The 22,888-nt window shown below is 41.8% G+C and overlaps 1 protein-coding gene across 1 annotated transcript in view; it reads left to right on the top strand.

Annotated features, from left to right (window-relative positions):
- Positions 1–22,409, top strand: part of SAMD12 (sterile alpha motif domain containing 12) — a 632,284-nt gene extending 609,875 nt beyond the window's left edge. Inside the window, exon 5 of the mRNA XM_077271133.1 lies at positions 16,543–22,409. Within this exon, the coding sequence (XP_077127248.1) occupies positions 16,543–16,565 (23 nt within the window). The 3' untranslated portion in view covers positions 16,566–22,409. The remainder of the gene's footprint in view (positions 1–16,542) is intronic.
- Positions 22,410–22,888: the final 479 nt, after the last annotated feature.

Genomic DNA, 22,888 nt, shown 5'->3' with positions numbered 1-22,888 from the left:
AGCTCATTGTCACAGGTGATCTGTGATATCGCCTACTGTAATTGATATGTCTTGTTCATAGAAGTGTTACCTGTCACTGTGATGATAGTGAGACTGCCGAAAAGTCTTCTGTTAAGAACAGAATGTATGAGTATAATATGAGCCAAGTAGCCAGTATAAAGATGAAACATTTTTTTTAATATAGATTGTGATGTGATAAAAAAAAAAATGCTGAAAACAACTTTTAACACGAACTTTGATTTTAGCACTTTTTTGAAAATACAGTTCATTTATAATGATGATGATCTGATCTGTGTGTGCATGAATCGGTGGAGAAGCTGTAAGAGGCGTCAGCATAGTAATCACAAGGGAGACCCCTCTGCCAAATAATAGGACACCAAATTATAAGGGCGCCGGACAAATCTAGTGGAGATCAGAACGCAGTGCACGGACTGGCCGGCAGCTCTCCCTACCCGAACAAGACAGCTTCATGTATTTCTATGCAGCCGTCACGCTGGGGTCGGGAGAGCCGCGGCCAGTCCGAGCATTCTGTATGCACAGTAAATCCCATTCCCAAGTTGCGTAAAGAAAAATCTGCAAGAAAAATGGAAGCAAGGTGCAGACTTCAAATGTGCAGCATGTTCATTCATTTCAGATTTCACCCCATTAAAAATACAGTAATGGAGTCGGGTGAAATCTGCAGCAAAAATAGTTGCAGAAATTTTCTGCAATGTGTGAATGTTGGCTAGCGCATTTCCAGTGCTAATGACAACTACTTCTAAATTCAAGCTCGACATGGCCGGCCGTCTGGAGATTTCACCCTAATCCTGCATGTGATGGGACTAGGGGCTCATTCAGACATCAGTTTTCTCGTAAGAGGTTTTCATAAAACTCGTACCTATTATAGATTATGGAGCTGATGACATGTTTAACGAAGACGTGACCGATCATACTCATCAATGGAAGTCTATGGGTCCTTCAAAAATGTAGAAAGCACTTGGATGCCATCCACGTGGTGTCCGTTTTTCATGGACTAGTTGATAGGAGAAGGTGAAGAAAAACTGAAGAAACGGAAAACTGACTCTAACCACACTCTGATCAAAAACATTGAGCGAGGAAAATCCCTGATGTGTGAATGAAGCCTCATCTTGTAGGATTAGTAGAAATTCTATATTGGGTCTCAGATTAAGGTCTCGTGTAGACCACCGTAGTTTTGGTCCGAGCACCATCCGTCGGACCGATGTTATTCTATGGGGCTGTGCACATGTTCCATACTTCCCTAGGACCACGATTTGTCCCCGATAATCAGATGGCACTCGCCCGTTCAGGTCTATTGGTCTGCAGAAAGCATCGGACCACACTCGGATGACCTCCAAGTACGGTCCGATGCTGATGGACAGACTGAATGGAAAACATGGAGAAACTTTGCATTTTTGAATGTTCCACACCTCAGAAAAGCGGATCCCACTCTGATCAAGCTCTGCTCAGCATAATTGGCCCGATGGAGACTATACGGTCGTATGCACGAGCCCTGAAGGAGTTTCCTAGACCGATAACTGTAGGAATCCGTCCTCTTGGCATCTCCAATAGTGAAATCAGGATCCAACGTGACTCGTTCTCAGGATGTCACCTCGAGTAATTAATCATTTTGGGAGTTTCCCAGGTTAAGAGGATAAAGAAAACAGAGGAAATGTTTGTATAAACTGATGCAGCGGAACCGTTGAGCGCTAATGACGGTAGTCAGCGGCGTAGAGGCACAAGCACAGGCCTGCCTGCCTCCGAACACTGGCTGCCGTCACTCACAGGCATGAACTTCTGACAATGCCTTGTATCAATACATCTCCATTCACGCCAGAAGCCCCATTGAGCCGAGCACATGTTCATATTCATGCCTCGGCTGTAATTGAAGAGGCTACGTCCAGATTGTTCAATGGCAGAACTGGAAGAGATTTCAAAGCAAACATTTCACTGAACGTTTGCATCCTGAATAGGAGGATTGTTGGAGATGATATTTAATTGCAAGGAGAAACGTCTACATGATGAATGAGTATAAGCCCCCGGAAAACCATCTACAATATTAGCTGAAAATAATAATTTCACCACATCTCATCCTTATATGTGTTACCACGTTTATATATGACCCCTTAAAGGAATTGTCCAGGTATGTGGTTCAAGTCTGCATTCGCACTACGCAATGTCAGGATTCTCCAGTGCCGGTGGCCATGCTATTTGCATATTCCCGGCCACATTCCAACTAGTCATGATTTGAACAAGGCTGCGTTCGTCTAGTTTGCATGTTGCCGCATGTATGCAAATTGCATACTTGTGCACTATGCATGCTGTGAGGATTCGCGTAGAGTGACTGCAGACTTGAACCCCAAGTCTGGAGAGTCCCTTTAGCTCCTTTGGGCATATGGGTGTAATTGTATGTCCACACTGGTTTGACCACATGTGGAAGGAGCTCAGGAGCTGAGCTTCCACCACAAGTGGCTGATGCCTGAAATAGTACATCTGTCTCTAACAGCCGCAGCCTGAGCTGAATTCTGGCCATGACTAATAACCATCGAAATGCTGGCATTGAAATTATGTCACAGCGAGTATACATCGGCTCCCATCGGACCACCCATGATGTGACGACTTACAATGACAGCAGGCTGCCTGCTTAAGGCCCCTATCGCCTCCATCTTGGTCCTCCTCTGGAGTATTGCAGGATATGCAGTAGAATATGCAATCAGATGATCCCAGGTTAAATAACTATTTGGATCACCCACCTGTTCCCCCCATTAAAAATAAAGGAATAAAAAAAATTCACATGTCCTTAAACATTTGACCCAACAAAAACATAAAAGTAAATAAAACATCTGCAAGGAGTTTGTATCTTCTCCCCGTGTTTGATGGGTTTCCTCCGGGGTCTCCGGTTTCCTCCCACACTCCAAAGACATACTGATAGGGAATCTCGATTGTGAGCCCGAATGGTGACAACGATGATGATGTATGTAAAGGGCTGTGGAATATAATGGCGCAATATAAGCAAAGCATAATAAATAATAAAACATATTGTAACGAGAAAAACAATCAAAAGGTCAGAATTGTGATCAACACATCGATGGCACCTCGGAATGAGGTGGCACAAGACAATTATTTTTCTTTTACAAATTTCTGAATTTTTTGTTTTACTATTTGAATTAAAAAAATTATGGAAGTTTGGTATTGTCATAATATCACTGATGAGGAGAATCAGGTCTCCGGGCTGCATAAATAAAATACTGAGGGGATCAGCGGGAATAAAATAAGAGCAAAAAACTGGTCACTTGTGACCTGGGGATTGGTCCTCTTTAAAAAGCGAGGAAAAATTGAGTTATCAGCCAAACCAGAAGTTGGGGTCATGGAAGGTTCCACAAAAACAAGCCACAACCAAGAAGAACCCTGCTCTGTACTGACCAGGAGAAATAAGTTCAAAACAGTGCAGTCTACAGATTGTTAAAGCAGGATTACTCAGTGATGTAGCAGAGGTTGGTATGTAAACAGACCAATGCAGAGCTGGACAGCAGTGTAGCAGAGTTATCAAGCGATGTAGCTGAAGGGAGGCTCAGGGCCGAAGCTGTGGGCCGGTCGTGTCTTCTCTTCACCCTGACACCCCACTTGTAAAGAGATATTTCTTCTTCTCCTCTTCCTTCGCCCATGTTTTTGCATGTCTTTCTTCTGCTCCTGGAATATGGGTCCCAATAACGGGTTGTGACGCTGGTGCCAGTGTTGCGTTTCAAAGTCCTCCTCCTTCCACTTTTCAACTTCTTCATTGGTCGTGGGGCGGGTGACCCCACCACGTACCAGTGTTTGTGGTACCACACTTTGCAGAAGAGGATTTTCTCACTTACAGTACATAAAGTCTGTGTAGGCAGTATGGCAGTGTCCCTCTTCACCACAGACCTGTTAACATACACCTCATCTCCATTTCCCTGCTCCTTGATGAACAGGGCATGGTTTGGGCCTACGAGCCACTTCTGAGCCAGTTTGCTCTCATTCTCTCCTCCACAACATCCGGCATGTCCCACAACCATAGGAGTTTCCTTATTGATGGAAACACTGGGGTTGGGGGGTCCCATCTCCCCTGGTTACAATTGAACTTCTCGGGCCCAGACCGCTTTGAAGAGAGGGAAGCCCCAAAACCTGCCCCATACACCCAGCATCTTCTACCACAGGATCCAGTTACTCACAGTGCCCTTCCTGTCTAATTGGCTCTGCCCTTCTGGGGGCCATACTAGTGACACGACTGCCACCTCTTCTGTTATTCCCCATGACTCCGCCTCAAACACAACTCCTTCACTCCTTTCTCAGCCAATGGGCTGCCTCACTTGCTGGACTGTGCCTTCTTCTGCGACGCTCTACCTTTTGGACTTTAGCTCTGGCACACCTCCACCTTGAGGTTATCACTCCAGAGGGCTGGGCAGTTTGTCTGCACCTTCAGACATCCACTCCCACAATAGGCTGGACCTCCCCACTTCAGACCACCAGCCGTCGCCACCATGGGACTCACGCTGCCATCCGCCATCTTGGGATTAATGTCTGCACCTGACATCTTGGAGCTCATACTGCTGTCTGCCATCTTGAAGCTCATACCACTGTCCACCATCTTGTTTGACTTTTAAGGTAATAGGTCCTTTGTTTTGTTCATTTGCAAGGGTCAGACCCTGCTTGCAGTGCTACTTGAAGGGGGGACTCAAGGCTGGTGTTGTGAGATGGTTATGTCTTCTCTTCACCTTGACACCCCACATGTAAATGAATATTTTCACCATGTTTGCTGTGCTGTTGTGCTCACTCAGACTCAGCACTTACTTTTTGGCTGGAAGTCTCTGCTACATCTCTCTCCTTGGGACCGGGATCGGTAACACACTCTAGAAGACCTTGGGTCTGGTTCAACAAGTTCAGTTTTACTTTAAAGTTCAGCCACATTGAGCTGTGGCATAGAGTATGAGAGAGAGCCACCGCCCAGTTGGCCCAAACTGTCCCCACCTCAACAGCTACTGTTGGCACTAGGCACTCCCAGTCTGGAAACCCAGATTGCTTGAGGCTCGCCATAATTTCCTCTTGCTCTTCACGGATCAGTCTCTCTCTTAGGAGAGAATGAGACATGGACTCCAATGCCTCTTCCAGGCCATAGGCCATGGACCGGCCAGGGATCTATGCTAGCATTATCGGTGTGCCCTCCGGCTGTTTGGAAGCTTGGTACTGTTAGGGCCCGTCACAGCTTGTATGTGAACTTGAACTTTGCACTAACACTGTCTGAGACTACCTCCCTCGATCCAGGAAGTGATTCCCCTTTTTGTTTCCTATAACCCCTTCCTTGTATGTGGGCTATTCCTGAAACACTTAACTATATCTTACCCAGTGTGTACTAACTATATCCCTACAGCCATCCCATGTTTCTCCTATTGGACAGCCCTCCCCAATCCCTGGGAATGGCCTTGAGGTTAAACCTCCAGGAAACCTAACACAATCAGGTCATAAGGATAAAATACATTAAATATATATAAATAACCTATGCAAAATAAAGAACACTTTCATCAAATTTCACCCACTTGCCAAGACATCTACTCGAGCACTGCTTACCCTCTTACATAGCAGAGCTGGGTTTGTCAGGAGGATCTAGGAAGAGCTGTTCAAAGTATAGGCGTTGTTGTCATCTACCTGAATACACAGGCAGTCGACTGCCACCTGAGTCAACCTTTTAAAGGCTTGGAAGCGTGACATCAGAGGTGCCGCATGGCATGTTGTGGCATCCTAGTGTGCTGGAGAAAGAAAAAGTCAGTGAGAGGAAAAAGATGCAGGTCAGGAGACCACACTTTCCAGATTAACTACATCACCATCATAACACTGAGGGGACCATTTTGATTTTTGCAGTAGGGTCCACTGTCGTTTGGTTGTGCCCCTTTCTGCACATAGTCAAATGGTGGTCACTAGAGAAGAGCGAACCCCAACTGAAAAGTTTGGGGATTGTACGAAACAGTGTCAGCGCTAAACCCCAAACATGGTCTTCCTCCGCATGTTCGTTGCAGAGTTTGAGAGAGATCCAAAATTTTGTGTCTAAATTGTTTTCAATGGGGTTCGGGTTTGGTTCACATTCGGGTACAGTTCTGGTACCCAAACCAAACTTTGAACTAAGGTTCAGGTCAGGTACCAGAACCCATTGGTCCGCTCATCACTAGTGGTCACCAAACATGAAGATGGATCGCGAGGCATCTAAAAACATCTGTTTTGAGTTCTTCCTATTATATTCCGTGCGGTTCATACAGGATCTTTTAAGCTCTTTGTATTTTGAAGCTATAAACTACGACACAATATTTAATACACTAAAATGTTCTCATTTAAAGAAAATCTTTACTCCGTGGCCTCCGGGCGCGTTTTATTAATACAGCGTGTCTTAGGCGAGGTTTAAGTGCAGGAGGTGGATCCACATAAAATGCTGGGGAGAGATTTGCCTTATTAAATTACCTCTGATTTTCTTACTTTTTTCTTTTTTTTCCATTGTTCTGGAGCACAGCTGCAGCCGGGGAGGCCGTTAAATCACCGCCAAAAAGACATCTACAGTCCAATGTTTGTCAAAAGATCCCCGGGCTTCAGATTCATAGGGGAAGTTAGATCTAATTGTTTTATCCCCGTTACTTATAAGAAACATTTTAGAAATTAAGAGCTGATCCCTCTTCAGATATATTCCGGAGGGAAGCGGGGGAGGGGGTGCTGTATAAAGGACAATAGGTTACCGTGCACATATACATACGAAGGAATTTGCATCACTTTTATGGTTTAAAATGGTTTCTTTCCCATATTGCTTGAATCCTGTGGCTGCTTAATAATGTGGAATGTCTTTCTCAAGTCGTTTTCATTTAATTGGGCTCACCTAGCAAAGGAATTATAATTATCAAGGTGAATGAGATTAATTTCAGTGATCCAAAGACCCTAAGATAGAATACCATCCATCATCCATGAGTTTATTGGAAGAAAAGTTACATCTTTATGTCTCTTAAATCTAGTTTGCATAATAATTTGGAAATCAGTATATATAATATCCATCTATCTCATATATGTATCTTTCTATGTACCATCTATCATATGTAAAGTTTCTATTTATCTATCTATCTATCTATCATCTATTATCTATTATATATTATCTATATATCTATCATCTATTATCTATTTATTATCTTTCTATCATCTATCTATTATCTATTATCTATCTATATATTATCTATGTATCTATCTATTATCTATCTATTATCTATCTATCTATTATCTATCTATCTATCATCTATCTATCTATTTATTATCTATCTATTATCTATATATCTATTATCTATCTATTTATTATCTATTATCTATCAATTATCTATCTATTATCTATTATCTATCTATTATCTATCTATCATCTATCTATTCTGTATCTATTATCTATATATCCATCTATCTATTATCTATTATCTATATAGCTATTATCTATCTATTATCTATCTATCTATCTATTATCTATCTATTTTGTATCTATCTATTATCTATATATCCATCTATCTATCTATCTATTATCTATCTATTATCTATTATCTATCTATTATCTATGTATCTATTATCTATCTATTCTGTATCTATCTATTATCTATATATCCATCTATTATCTATCTACCATCTATCTATTATCGATCTATCTATCTATTTTCTATCTATCTATTATCTATCATGTTGTGCAGTCATGTTATTAGACTGTGCTAGTCCTTTATACCTTATGTGTGATTCTCTGAGTAGTATTTACTTAAAATAGGTGGTATACATAATAAATTGCGTTAATCTATAGAAAATGCCCCGTCTTCAATAAGAATACTCAGATGATTGGGTTTTATTACTGTTCTATATTTCTTGTCAACCTCACAAATGAACAGCAGAACCTTTACAATGCCTTTGTAATAAATTCTGCTCGAAGATCTTTCTCAGAAATTGAATTTGTCCATAGTAACTCTGATTAGAAAGGTAGATTGAGTCTGAATCCATAAAATAATCTTCCCATTTATTTTATATATGAGAGTCCTCCTTAATTGAGAAGTTACAATTTGCCCGTGGCTCTGAAAGCATTAAATCTGTTGATTTACAGCCACATGGACCTCTGAGCGAAATGCCATGTTTTATATGACCAAGCCAACTTCTAATCTTTGCTCTGTCCTCTCCATGTAGAATAATTTAGTTAAGGAATTACTTATTCATCACCACAAATCTGAGAATAAGAACTACTTACCACATGGCATTTCATAGGTGGAAAGTTGGCAGCCTTCTCCCTTTAGAAAGAATTCCCCATAAATTCTATGTGGAAGAATATAAGTTTCATAACACTGCTATATAACTACAAAAATAAATTTACCATAATACTGACCCCATGCACAATAATAAAACTTACAGACTACCTTATGACCAAGAATACAAGTATTATAATACTTGCCTTTATGTATTAGAATATAACTGCATTACTGCATCCTATATAAAAGAATATACAGTAAATACTATAATACTGCTCCTATGTACAAGAATATAACTACTATAATACTGCTATGTTCAAGAATATAACTACTATAATACTGCCCCTATGTACAAGAATATAACTACTATAATACTGCTCCTATGTACAAGAATATAACTACTATAATACTGCTATGTTCAAGAATATAACTACTATAATACTGCCCCTATGTACAAGAATATAACTACTATAATACTGCCCCTATGTACAAGAATATAACTACTATAATACTGCTCCCTATGTACAAGAATATAACTACTATAATACTGCCCCTATGTACAAGGATATAACTACTATAATACTGCCCCTATGTACAAGAATATAACTACTATAATACTGCTCCTATATACAAGAATATAACTATTATAATACTTGCCTTTATGTATTAGAATATAACTGCATTACTGCATCCTATATAAAAGAATATACAGTAAATACTATAATACTGCTCCTATGTACAAGAATATAACTACTATAATACTGCTCCTATGTACAAGAGTATAACTACTATAATACTGCCCCCTATGTACAAGAGTATAACTACTATAATACTGCTCCTATGTACAAGAATATAACTACTATAATACTGCAATGTTCAAGAAGATAACTACTATAATACTGCCCCTATGTACAAGAATATAACTACTATAATACTGCTCCTATGTACAAGAATATAACTACTATAATACTGCTATGTTCAAGAATATAACTACTATAATACTGCCCCTATGTACAAGAATATAACTACTATAATACTGCTCCTATGTACAGGAATATAACTACTATAATACTACTCCTATGTAAAAGAATATAACTACTATAATACTGCCCCCTATGTACAAGAATATAACTACTATAATACTGCCCCTATATACAGGAATATAACTACTATAATACTTCCCCATGTACAAGAATATAATACTATAATACTGCCCCTATGTACAAGAATATAACTACTATAATACTGCCCCTATGTACAGGAATATAACTACTATAATACTTCCCCATGTACAAGAATATAATACTATAATACTGCCCCTATGTACAAGAGTATAACTACTATAATACTGCCCCTATGTACAAGAATATAACTACTATAATACTGCCCCTATGTACAAGAATATAACTACTATAATACTGCTCCTATGTACAAGAATATAACTACTATAATACTGCCCCTATGTACAGGAATATAACTACTATAATACTTCCCCATGTACAAGAATTTAATACTATAATACTGCCCCTATGTACAAGAGTATAACTACTATAATACTGCCCCCTATGTACAAGAGTATAACTACTATAATACTGCTCCTATGTACAGGAATATAACTACTATAATTCTGCTCCTATGCACAAGAATATAACTACTATAATACTGCTCCTATGTACAAGAGTATAACTACTATAATACTGCCCCCTATGTACAAGAGTATAACTACTATAATACTGCTCCTATGTACAAGAATATAACTACTATAATACTGCTCCTATGTACAGGAATATAACTACTATAATTCTGCTCCTATGTACAAGAATATAACTACTATAATACTGCTCCTATGTACAAGAGTATAACTACTATAATACTGCTCCTATGTACAAGAGTATAACTACTATAATACTGCCCCCTATGTACAAGAGTATAACTACTATAATACTGCTCCTATGTACAAGAATATAACTACTATAATACTGCTCCTATGTACAGGAATATAACTACTATAATTCTGCTCCTATGTACAAGAATATAACTACTATAATTCTGCTCCTATGTACAAGAATATAACTACTATAATTCTGCTCCTATGTACAAGAATATAACTACTATAATACTGCTCCCTATGTATAAGAATATAACTACTATAATACTGCTACGACTAAGGATACCACGTGTATCCAAATCATGTCAGATTGGAATCGCTCTTGTCCGTGTTATGTACATGCTTCTAATGGGAAAAAACAGCAAAACATGGCAGAGATGCTTACCTGCCTAGGCCTCCAAACAAATGCACTATCAGGATGCAGTGGACCCATGTGGTGGAAAAAACACAGGTGCAGCATAACCGATGAGGCAGCCACTCACAGCCTACCAAACTAATGGAGGGGGTAGCTGCTTGGCACATTGCTGCACAAAAAAGACTTGTATGTGGCGCTGTTCACACAATGGAGATGCACAGCATCCAGGCAGGCCTAGTAGTGACACCCTTCTATTAGATCAGGCGGGCCTGCCCAGCGCTATCCAAATGCACCCCATGTGAACAGACACCACAGTTTACAAGAGAAAAATGGGCCCAACTGCACCCCGGAAAAAAGTGCAAAAAACACACAAAAATTTTTTTTTATGTGAGGTATTAGTTGGTATTTTGGCCAAAATAAAGAAGCTCATGACCCACGTCAAGGGTCCCCACGCTCATGAGTCCTAACTCTAAAATAGCTAAAAGCACAAAAAGAGGATTCAGAGATCCTCCAAAAATGAGAAAAAACAGCAAAACATGGCAGAGATGCTTACCTGCCTAGGCCTCCAAACAAATGCACTATCAGGATGCAGTGGACCCATGTGGTTAAGATGGAAAAAACACAGGTGCAGCATAACCGATGAGGCAGCCACTCACAGCCTACCAAACTAATGGAGGGGGTAGCTGCTTGGCACATTGCTGCACATGCTTCTAATGGAAGTATAATGCTTATTTTTTCCTTATCTGAGTGCTGGACTAAAATTATTTGACGAATTGCTGTATAAACATAAATAAAAAATAATAATTTTGTTATCATAGTGAGTAAAAGTATACTATAAATTTAAACTAGGCGAGTTGAAATAGAATTTTTTGAAGGGAGAATCTGTGGGGCCAAGTTCACATTACGCGTTCCTGGACCATTTTTCTTGCTACATTTTTGTTTCTCGATAACATGGTATAATCATTGTTTTTCTTTATTTCTGGAAAATGACAGCAAAATAACGCATGGTGAGCGCATCTTGTGAGCACATCTTGTGAGCACAGCCTACAGCTGCCGTGCATTTATCTGCAGGTTTCAGCAGGCGCAGTCTCCCGCCCACACTGATAATAACATTGCACATGTTAGTGACACATAACATTCCCATATACATGAGAAGTTTGCATCTCTTGGTGAATGGAGGATCGTCAGTAACAGCTCGGCTCCTTATTGTTCACCATCGGGTATAATGAGATCTCTCTCTCCCAGTTGATGTGTGACTGTATCTTTGTACTGCATTTATCCAATGATATGTGACAGTGTAAGTGATGTGGTGTGTTATTGTGTGACAATTGCTATGTAAAAGTATCTCAGTAATAATTATTCAGCACTTAGTAGAAAAGTAACAGAGAAAAACCTCCTATATGTAGTTTTTTTTACAGAGAGTATTGGATAGTCACATCTAAAGGGTTTTTTTTTCCATTTTTTTTCCCAATTCTTTAAAATTGATTTCCTATCTTTAGGAGAGACCTTTGATATTAGATCAGTAAGAGTCCAACTCTCGACACCTCTGTCAATCAGCTGATCCAAAGGGCTTGGTATTCGTTAACAAAATTTGAATGAGACTGACCCTCCTGTGCTTGGTTCTGCGCCTATGTAAACAACGTAGAGGACCAGGAGGCACCACAGCACCTACCTTCTGCTGATCATTATAGAATTGTGTCCAATAAATAGTTCTGGATTTTCATAAGAGTAGACAACCTATATTTAAATGTAGGAAAGATTTATTACATCCGGGCAAATTGGGATGCCTAATGTCAGACCTCCACCAACCTCATGTTGATGACCTATGGATCAATATCTGAGTCCCAGAAAACCCAGTTAAGTCCACACTGAGTCGGCCCCAATTTCTATGAAGTGCCTAACATGGGGTAGAATATTTTGCTTAGTAAGAAAACAGTTATGATGTCAATTATGAAGTCTAGAGCATCTCCAAAATAACAGGACTCGTGGGATATTCCAAGTATACAGTGGCTGGTACCTACCAAACGTGGTCCAAAGGAGGACCAATCCAAAGAAGGACCCTCCTGAATCATGGATGCAGAAGTCATATGGAACAAAGGCTGGTCTGAAATCATAGAAGAGCTACTGTAGCACAGATTTCTGATAGTGTTAAAGCCAAACACCTTCAGAGGTTTTTTTGGTGTCCAGGTCTCAGTGTGTCAGCAATAGCAATCCCAAAGGTGATCCTCATACTGAGGCTCTGGAACCCCAAGAACGGGGCGTCTCTAATGGAGGCCAGGTGGACATGCTCAACATCTACCACATTCATTGTCAGTGGGACTGCTGGAGAAAATCGAGTGCTCGGTTGCATAAACAATAAATGGAGCTGACATCACGCATGCACACCCCTGGCTCCGTTTACGGCAGGGCTGCCGAGCCTCATTCTCAGGGTTCTAGAGCTCCAATCGTGGAATCTCTAGGATACCCACAACCGGAAAGGATAAGGGGATGACTTAATTTTTTAGAAGTAACCCTTTAAAAGTGTTCTCCAGGTTTTTGATTCATGGCCAACTTTTGGGGACCGCCAATGATCACCACCATCTTTGTTTTGACAGGAACAGTGACATCCATATAAGTGTGGCTGAGATCAGTACTGCAGCTCAGCCGCCATATGATCAAGACCTCAGGATAGGTTATCGATTGTATTTTTCAGGTTCATATTCTCCTAACAGAGTTCAGGATTAAAGGGATTTTCCAGCCTTTTCAATTGATGGCCTAATTTTTCAGTGATATTCAGTGTTCAGCGCAATCAATCCAGGAACAGCGACAGTCACAGTATGTCTTATACTGCATCTCAACCTCCTTCACTTAAAGTGATCAATGAAGGTCCAAGGATAGGCTATTCATTGCATTTCACCGAATTCCAGAATTCAGCATTAAAAGCGCTTTCGATTACCTATTTTGTAGGAATCTCCGTCGATTGGCACAATCAATCATCGGTTTTACGGGAACAGTGACATCTGCATGATTGTGGTTGTCACAGGTACTGCAGCTCAGCACAATTCACCTAAAGTGACCGAAGAAGATCTAAGGATAGGCTACCAACTGCAGTTCATAGGGTTCCAGATTCCAGAAGTAAAATGGTTTTCGGCTGATAGCCCATTTTTTAGGAATCTCTATCAATTGGCACACTCAATCATCATTTCTTTAGGAAGAGCAACAGCCACATGATTGTGGTTGCCATATCATGGGTATTTCAGCACAGCCCAATTTGCCTAAAGTGATCAATGGAGATCTAAGGATAGGATATCAATTGCATTTCACAGAATTCCGGAATGAAAGTATTTTTGGAATGATCACCATCGATCGACACAGTCAATCATCGTTTGTACGGGAACAGCGACACCCGTATTATAGTGGTTGTGACGAGTACTGCAGCTCGGCCTACTTCACCTTAAGTAATGGATGAAGATCTAAGGATAGGCCGTCAGCCGAAAAGCCTTGAAAATCCATCCTTGGCTTCCGATACTGTATCCGATTGCAGCGAAGCTTGTGGATCTCTTGTCATTGTTGAACTTTGACTGAAGCTGTTACCGTCACGAGATATGCCTCTTCCCGACACCTGTCTTTGGGATGAGGGTTACATCTTTAACATGTTTAGTACCTTGTTAATTGTTAGGCATTGTCAGATTCGTTAGATCGCATCGTCTTGATGTCTGCAGTGTAAAATTAATTAAAACGTGCAAAAATGCTTTGTCTTAATTGTCAGCTTTAATTTGATCTCCATCCAGCGCGCTGATTTTACTTATAATTACGTGGGTGTCAGGGAAAAGCTTGTCATTATGGGAGAGAGAGGAAAATCTGAAAGATTCTTCTTCTTTTTTTTCTCTTCGATGATTTATAGTCACAGCATGAAAATCTTTCCAGCTCCTCTTAATATAATAATTTCATCCTACGAGGCCAATGAGGCTACGATGGCATTTCTCCTAAGCCATAATGATTGCGAGCCTGAACCATTTCTAGGTATTTAATGATGAGATAGAAGAACTGAGACTAAGCCAGACTCTTCATATCCCAAATGAGCATTAAAAAAATGGAATACGACGACTAGACTTGGCGAAACTGTTTTTTTTTTTCTTTTTAACCTTTTTTGTGGGTTTTCGACCACAATAATTCCTGTTGCTATGGCGATCGGAACACTGATATTTAATTAGGTTTAATAATATGGGTAATCAGCATTTGACCTCGCGTAATGCGTCGGTGCGGGTAATGGAGCAGCGGACATCAGGATCGCGGAGGCAGAATAGTATGAATTATCCAGATAGGGAAGTGATTACTATTCATAGAGCCGGAAGTCAAAGTCCGGAAACGGGCCAATATTAGCATAATTATTTATCATATAGCCTACATCTTCATAGCACTGATACATACAGTGGGGGAAAAAGTATTTAGTCAGCGACTAATTGTGTAAGTTCTCCCACTTAAAAAGGTGATTTTCTGCATTTTTTTTCTCATTTTGACTCTCATAGTTATGGTCTACCTATGATGTCAATTACAGGTCTCTCTCATCTTTTTAAGTGGGAAAACTTGCACAATTGGGGGCTGACTAAATACTTTTTCCCCCCACTATATATGCATACAGTTCTGCTCAAAAGTTTACATCCCCCAGCAGAATTTTTGCTTTCTTGGCCTTTTTTCAGAGAATATGAATGATAACACCAAAACTTTCTCTCCACTCATGGTTAGTGGTTCGGTGAAGCCATTTATTGTCAGTCTACTGTGTTTTCTCTTTTTAAATCATAATGACGACCCAAAACATCCAAATGACCCTGATCAAAAGTTTACATACCCTGGTGATTTTGGCCTGATAACATGCACAGAAGTTGACACAAATGGGTTTGAATGGCTGCTAAAGGTAACATCCTCTCCTGTGACCTGTTTGCTTGTAATCAGTGTGTGTGTATAAAAGCTGAGTGAGTTTCTGGGATCCAGACAGACTCTGGTATCTTTCATCTAGCCACTGACGTTTCTGGATACTGAGTCATGGGGAAAACAAAAGAATTGTCAGCGGATCTACGGGAAAAGGTAGATGAACTGTATAAAACAGGAAATGGATACAAAAAAGACATGTAAGGAATTGATAATGCCAGTCAGCAGCGTTCAAACTGTGATTAACAAATGGAAAATCAGGGGCTCTGTAAAAACAAAGCCACGGTCAGGTAGACCAACAAAAATGTCCTCTACAACTGCCAGGAAAATTGTTTGGGATGCAAAGAAAAACCCACAAATAACATCAGCTGAAATACTGGAATCTCTGAAAACTAGCAGTGTTGTTTTGATAAAATCACAGTTTTATCAGCAGAAGATTATCACTAGAGAACTAGAAAGCCTACTGTCATGTATTCCTCTATATTCATGAGCTCTATAAAGCCTCGCCCCCACCACTGATTGTCAGCTTTATGCCTATGGATAGTGTACTCACAAAGCTGCCAGTCAGTGGTGTGGGCGGGGGTATACAGAGCTCAGCATTCAGAGAACTGCTAGATCTACAGAAGAGAATACAATGATTTTATGAAAACTACTGCAAGCAGCTCAGAAAGTGATACATTGATGGAATCAGTGTCACTGCCCCTACACCATGAGGCTCCAAGACCCGCTGACAGATTTATGCAAATCTCGAGGATCTGCTGGCAATCACTGTTTTTTTTCTGGAAAAATGTGGTATTCCATGAACCATTTTTAATGAATTAGATGCCATTAAATTCAGGTTCTCAGACTCGAGGGGGATCAGCTTTTTGAGACAGTTCTGAGCTGTGACTCATTGATGGGGGTCCTCGAGTAGGACGGCTCCATCTATGAGACTCACTAGGTCAGATTTTCTGATGTTTCGAGAGACCTTAAACATTTTTTTTGTAGGGTCCTGAATTGGGATCTTCCTATTGACTTTCTCACTAGGGTCTTGCTGGATTTCGAGAGTCCCTATTACCTCACCATTTTTACTGACAAGTTGTCTCAGCTTTCCAGAAGAATAAGCCTAACTTTTTTTTTTCTTTTTTCCTTTATTGCAGCCTCGACTGAAAGTTCTCCGTAGCATAATAGCGGCAAACCGCCGGTCCGATCCATCCTCCCGAAAAGAATCGCAAGCTTCCAAGACCGCAGAAGAATGTATCTGAAGACGTCATCGAGCCATCAAGAGGGAAACTGCGGCGTGTCATTAAGTCTGTGATTTATGGCCGCCCGTAACAGCGCGGCTCCATGCTCTCGCCTGTTATTATTATGCTCTCCTGCCATGTGTTTCTGCCGCACAAACGGGATCATTCGCTGAGACTTCACTGAGCATAACCACCGCGGCTCAACAAAGCGCCAGCCTTCACAATAGCAGCCACTTTCACACGGCACCTAGCAAATTCCTCCCCTATTAAATACATCAAGTTTCCTTTTTCTTTTTCTTCCTCAATGCCCTATTCACATCTGTTAGACATTATCACAGAGTCCGACCACTGATCAGAATGTAAATGTTACACCGAGCTCTTTATAACCCGGCACAAAGGCGAAGGAAACAATGCGTCGCTGCGCTCCCGCCGCTGCCGGTACAGAGCAATCGCGCCGCATTATTGAATTATCGGGGTGTTTTAAATGAGAACCTACTGAATCTAATCTCGATTTGATCGCTCTGCCCATGTTTAATGCATGTCCGTTGTGAGCGTCATCTCTTAAAGGGTTCGTTCCATTCCGCCTTGTTCTCTTAGCGGGAGCCATGTATAGAGGTGTAAAGTGGTGCCATTACGGGGCAAAGATATGGAGGATTAGTTATGTGCAAATAACCAGATCTAATGATTCTATATTATATAAATGGGCTCTAAATTCTGCCCCAAATCATTTCCCTATGTAATGATCTGCAGGTGAGAGCCTCGATCTTCTAATACAGAGATCCGAATCTCCTGCACACACGGGATCTACTCAGTGGCGTAGTACGGGTTTCTGAGGCAAGAGTTGTGCTCACTAATCTAGCGAAAATGCCCGCGGCCTTAAAAAATAAAATGCCCCCTCCAAAAGTAGTAATGCCACCTTTGTGCCACCTCCAAGTGAAAAGAGTACATCTAATCTGATCACAGACGATGTAATGCAGAGTCGTACCTAGGGGTTCAACTCGGGTGGAGGCGAAACATTTGAGTGAGCCCCTAACCGGTAGCCCTGATTACAACTATGGTGGTGCATTTATAGTACCGCCATATGGTCAGTGGTAGATACCAGTCCTGCCGAACATGCAAGTGATTACAGTACTATAGATGGTGACTTACCGCTGACGTTCTTTCTGATGGAGTTGTTCACTTTTCTCGTCTTTTTCATCTGGCCCAGACCGACATGACAACTTCTTCCAGCCAGGACTCGGCTACAGAGAATACAACAAAGAGACATATGACTTCTCACATTTCCAGCCCCATCCCCATCTATCCCCAACCTGCAGAAGCACCTCATCCAATGATCAACAACTGCTGCTGTATGTGTCCCTATTACTGCACCTGCTCTTTGGCACAATAACTGAGGTCCTCTTACTGCCCCACATAATAATGGCCACCACTGTGCCCCTTACATAGCATTAATGACTCATTTGTGCCCTCTACATGGTAAAATTGCCACCTAGAAAATATTAATGCACTGTGCAAATGCCCTAGAAAACAGTGTTCACATTTTGCCTCTTTGACAGCCACAATACTCTGAGTGCCCCTATAGCAATAATGCTTCTTATGTGCCCACTTAACATCGAATAGAGTGCACTGTTCCCTAATGTACATCTCCTCTATACCCAGAATGATATGCCCACAGCTCCTCTATACAAAGAATGATGGGCCCTCAGCTTCTCTATACACAGTATGATGGGCCCACAGCTCCTCTATACACACTATGATGGGCCCACAGCTCCTCTATACACAGTATGATAGGCCCACAGCTCCTCTATACACAGTATGATAGGCTCACAACGCCTCTATACACACTATGATGGGCCCACAGCTCCTCTATACACAGTATGATAGGCCTACAGCTCCTCTATACACACTGTGATGGACCCACAGCTCCCCTATACACAGTATGATAGGCCCACAGCTCCTCTATACAAAGAATGATGGGCCCTCAGCTTCTCTATACACAGTATGATGGGCCCACAGCTCCTCTATACACACTATGATGGGCCCTCAGCTTCTCTATACAAAGTATGATAGGCTCACAACTCCTCTTTACACACTATGATGGGCCCACAGCTCCTCTATACACAGTACGATAGGCCCACAGTTCCTCTATACACACTATAATGGGCCCACAGCTCCCCTATACACAGTATGATAGGCCCACAGCTCCTCTATACACAGTATGATCGGCCCTCAGCTCCTCTATACACAGTATGATGGGCCCACAGCTCCCCTATACACAGTATGATAGACTCACAGCTCCTCTATACACAGTATGATAGGCCCACAGCTCCCCTATACACAGTATGATAGACCCACAGCTCCCCTATACACAGTATGATGGGCCCTCAGCTCCCCTATACACAGTATGATGGGCCCACAGCTCCTCTATACACAGTATCATAGGCCCACAGCTCCTCTATGCACAGTATTATGGGCCCTCAGCTCCTCTATACACAGTATGATTGGCTCACAGCTCCCCTATACACAGTATGATGGGCCCTCAGCTTCTCTGTACACAGTATGATGGGCCCACAGCTCCTCTATTCACAGTATGATAGACCCACAGCTCCTCTATACACAGTATGATGGGCCCTAAGCTCCTCTATACACAGTATGATAGGTCCACAGCTCCTCTATACACAGTTTGATAGACCCACAGCTCCTCTATACACAGTATGATGGGCCCACAGCTCCTCTATACATAGTATGATAGACCCACAGCTCCTCTATACACAGTATGATAGGCCCACAGCTCCTCTATACACAGTATGATGGACCCACAGCTCCTCTATACACAGTTTGATAGACCCACAGCTCCTCTATACACAGTATGATAGGCCCACAGCTCCTCTATACACAGCATTATGGGGCCTCAGCTCCTCTATACACAGTATGATAGACCCACAGCTCCTCTATACACAGTATGAGAGACCCACAGCTCCTCTATACACAGTATGATAGGCCCACAGCTCCTCTATACACAGTATGATGGGGCCTCAGCTCCTCTATACACAGTATGATAGACCCACAGCTCCTCTATACACAGTATGATAGACCCACAGCTCCTCTATACACAGCATGATGGGGCCTCAGCTCCTCTATACACAGTATGATAGACCCACAGCTCCTCTATACACAGTATGAGAGACCCACAGCTCCTCTATACACAGTATGATAGGCCCACAGCTCCTCTATACACAGTATGATGGGGCCTCAGCTCCTCTATACACAGTATGATAGACCCACAGCTCCTCTATACACAGTATGATAGACCCACAGCTCCTCTATACACAGTATGATGGGGCCTCAGCTCCTCTATACACAGTATGATAGACCCACAGCTCCTCTATACACAGTATGATATACCCACAGCTCCCCTGTACACAGTATGATAGACCCACAGCTCCTCTATACACAGTATGATGGGCCCACAGGTCCTCTATACACAGTATGATAAACCCACAGATCCTCTGTACACAATATAATGGGCCCTCAGCTCCTCTAAACAGTATGATGGGCCCTCAGCTCCGCTAAACAGTATGATGGGCCCACAGGTCCTCTATACATAGTATGATTGGCCCTCAGCTCCTCTACACAGTATGATAGACCCACAACTCCTCTATACACAGTATGATAGGCCCTCAGCTCCTCTATACACAGTATGATGGGCCCACAGCTCCTCTATACACAGTATGATGGGCCCACAGCTCCCCTATACACAGTATGATGGGCCCACAGCTCCCCTATACACAGTATGATAGACCCACAGCTCCTCTATACACAGTATGATAGGCCCACAGCTCCTCTATACACAGTATGATAGGCCCACAGCTTCCCTATACACAGTATGATAGACCCACAGCTCCCGTATACACAGTATGATAGACTTACAGCTCCTCTATACACAGTATGATGGGCCCACAGCTCCTCTATACACAGTATGATGGACCCACAGCTCCTCTATACACAGTATGATGGGCCCTCAGCTCCTCTTTACACAGTATGATGGGCCCACAGTTCCTCTATACACAGTATGATGGACCCAGAGCTCCTCTATACACAGTATGATGGGCCCTCAGCTCCTCTTTACACAGTATGATGGGCCCACAGCTCCCCTATACACAGTATGATGGACCCACAGCTCCTCTATACACAGTATGATAGACCCACAGCTCCTCTATAAACAGTATGATAGACCCACAGCTCCTCTATACACAGCATGATGGGCCCTCATCTCCGCTAAACAGTATGATCGGCCCACAGCTCCTTTATACACAGTATGATGGGCCCACAGCTCCTCTATACATAGTATAATTGGCCCTCAGCTCCTCTACACAGTATGATAGACCCACAACTCCTCTATACACAGTATGATAGGCCCTCAGCTCCTCTATACACAGTAAGATGGGCCCACAGCTCCTCTATACACAGTATGATGGGCCCACAGCTCCCCTATACACAGTACGATAGACCCACAGCTCCTCTATACACAGTATGATAGGCCCACAGCTCCTCTATACACAGTATGATAGGCCCACAGCTTCCCTATACACAGTATGATAGACCCACAGCTCCCGTATACACAGTATGATAGACCCACAGCTCCTCTATACACAGTATGATGGGCCCACAGCTCCTCTATACACAGTATGATGGACCCACAGCTCCTCTATACACAGTATGATAGGCCCTCAGCTCCTCTATACACCGTATGATGGGCCCACAGCTCCTCTATACACAGTATGATGGGCCCACAGCTCCCCTATACACAGTATGATAGACCCACAGCTCCTCTATACACAGTACGATAGGCCCACAGCTCCTCTATACACAGTATGATAGGCCCACAGCTTCCCTATACACAGTATGATAGACCCACAGCTCCCGTATACACAGTATGATAGACCCACAGCTCCTCTATACACAGTATGATGGGCCCACAGCTCCTCTATACACAGTATGATGGACCCACAGCTCCTCTATACACAGTATGATGGGCCCTCAGCTCCTCTTTACACAGTATGATGGGCCCACAGTTCCTCTATACACAGTATGATGGACCCACAGCTCCTCTATACACAGTATGATGGGCCCTCAGCTCCTCTTTACACAGTATGATGGGCCCACAGCTCCCCTATACACAGTATGATGGACCCACAGCTCCTCTATACACAGTATGATAGACCCACAGCTCCTCTATACACAGTATGATAGACCCACAGCTCCTCTATACACAGTATGATGGGCCCTCAGCTCCGCTAAACAGTATGATCGGCCCACAGCTCCTTTATACACAGTATGATGGGCCCACAGCTCCTCTATACATAGTATGATTGGCCCTCAGCTCCTCTACACAGTATGATAGACCCACAACTCCTCTATACACAGTATGATAGGCCCTCAGCTCCTCTATACACAGTATGATGGGCCCACAGCTCCTCTATACACAGTATGATGGGCCCACAGCTCCCCTATACACAGTACGATAGTAATATAAGATTAACACAACCACAGATACGCCAATCACTGTATACAAAAATAGTTAATAACCAGCTAAATCAAATATATATATTCTTTACACCAGTGACCAGTGTTCTGTGGAGGAAAGTGTGGAAACCCACTAACCAGAAATAGCAATCACAGCCAGTATAGAATAACCCAGAAAAAAATACAGGACAGAGGTAATATATAAAATGCTTTATTGTGCAGTTTGGCAGAATTATAAAATGTATAAAATATAACAATGTGCGCACAACAGGACCACTACAATAATGTCAAAATATTAAAACAAAATAAGGAAGGTGATACAAGCTGACCCAATCCTATTAGGCACCAGATTAATATAGCCTCCGAAACAATAAATATATGCACCAGAAAAATATCTTTGTATATTAAATAGAATAAAAACACTATGTGGGATATAGTATGATTCCTAGATATAGAGGTATTTATAAAAAACGATAATAAAATATGTGAGAATGTGAATTATACCAATATGTGCTGAAATTATCCAATATATGTAAAAAAACTATGACAAAATGAATGTGTTTGTTTAAAAGGTATGTAAAACGTGCCAAATTACAAATCAGTGAAAAGGAAATAAAATATACAATATAATACTCACATATGTGTGCAATATATATATATTGCCTATCATATCACTACATCATGTTATTCGGTGCAAATAATGTGAAATAAAGTGCAACATGCAATACTGTGCAAA

Source organism: Ranitomeya variabilis, chromosome 6, assembly GCF_051348905.1.
Source record: "Ranitomeya variabilis isolate aRanVar5 chromosome 6, aRanVar5.hap1, whole genome shotgun sequence".
In the NCBI taxonomy this organism is placed as follows: Eukaryota; Metazoa; Chordata; class Amphibia; order Anura; family Dendrobatidae; genus Ranitomeya; species Ranitomeya variabilis.
Note: the sequence above shows the minus strand (reverse complement) of the source record. Positions and strands in the feature narration are given on the sequence as shown.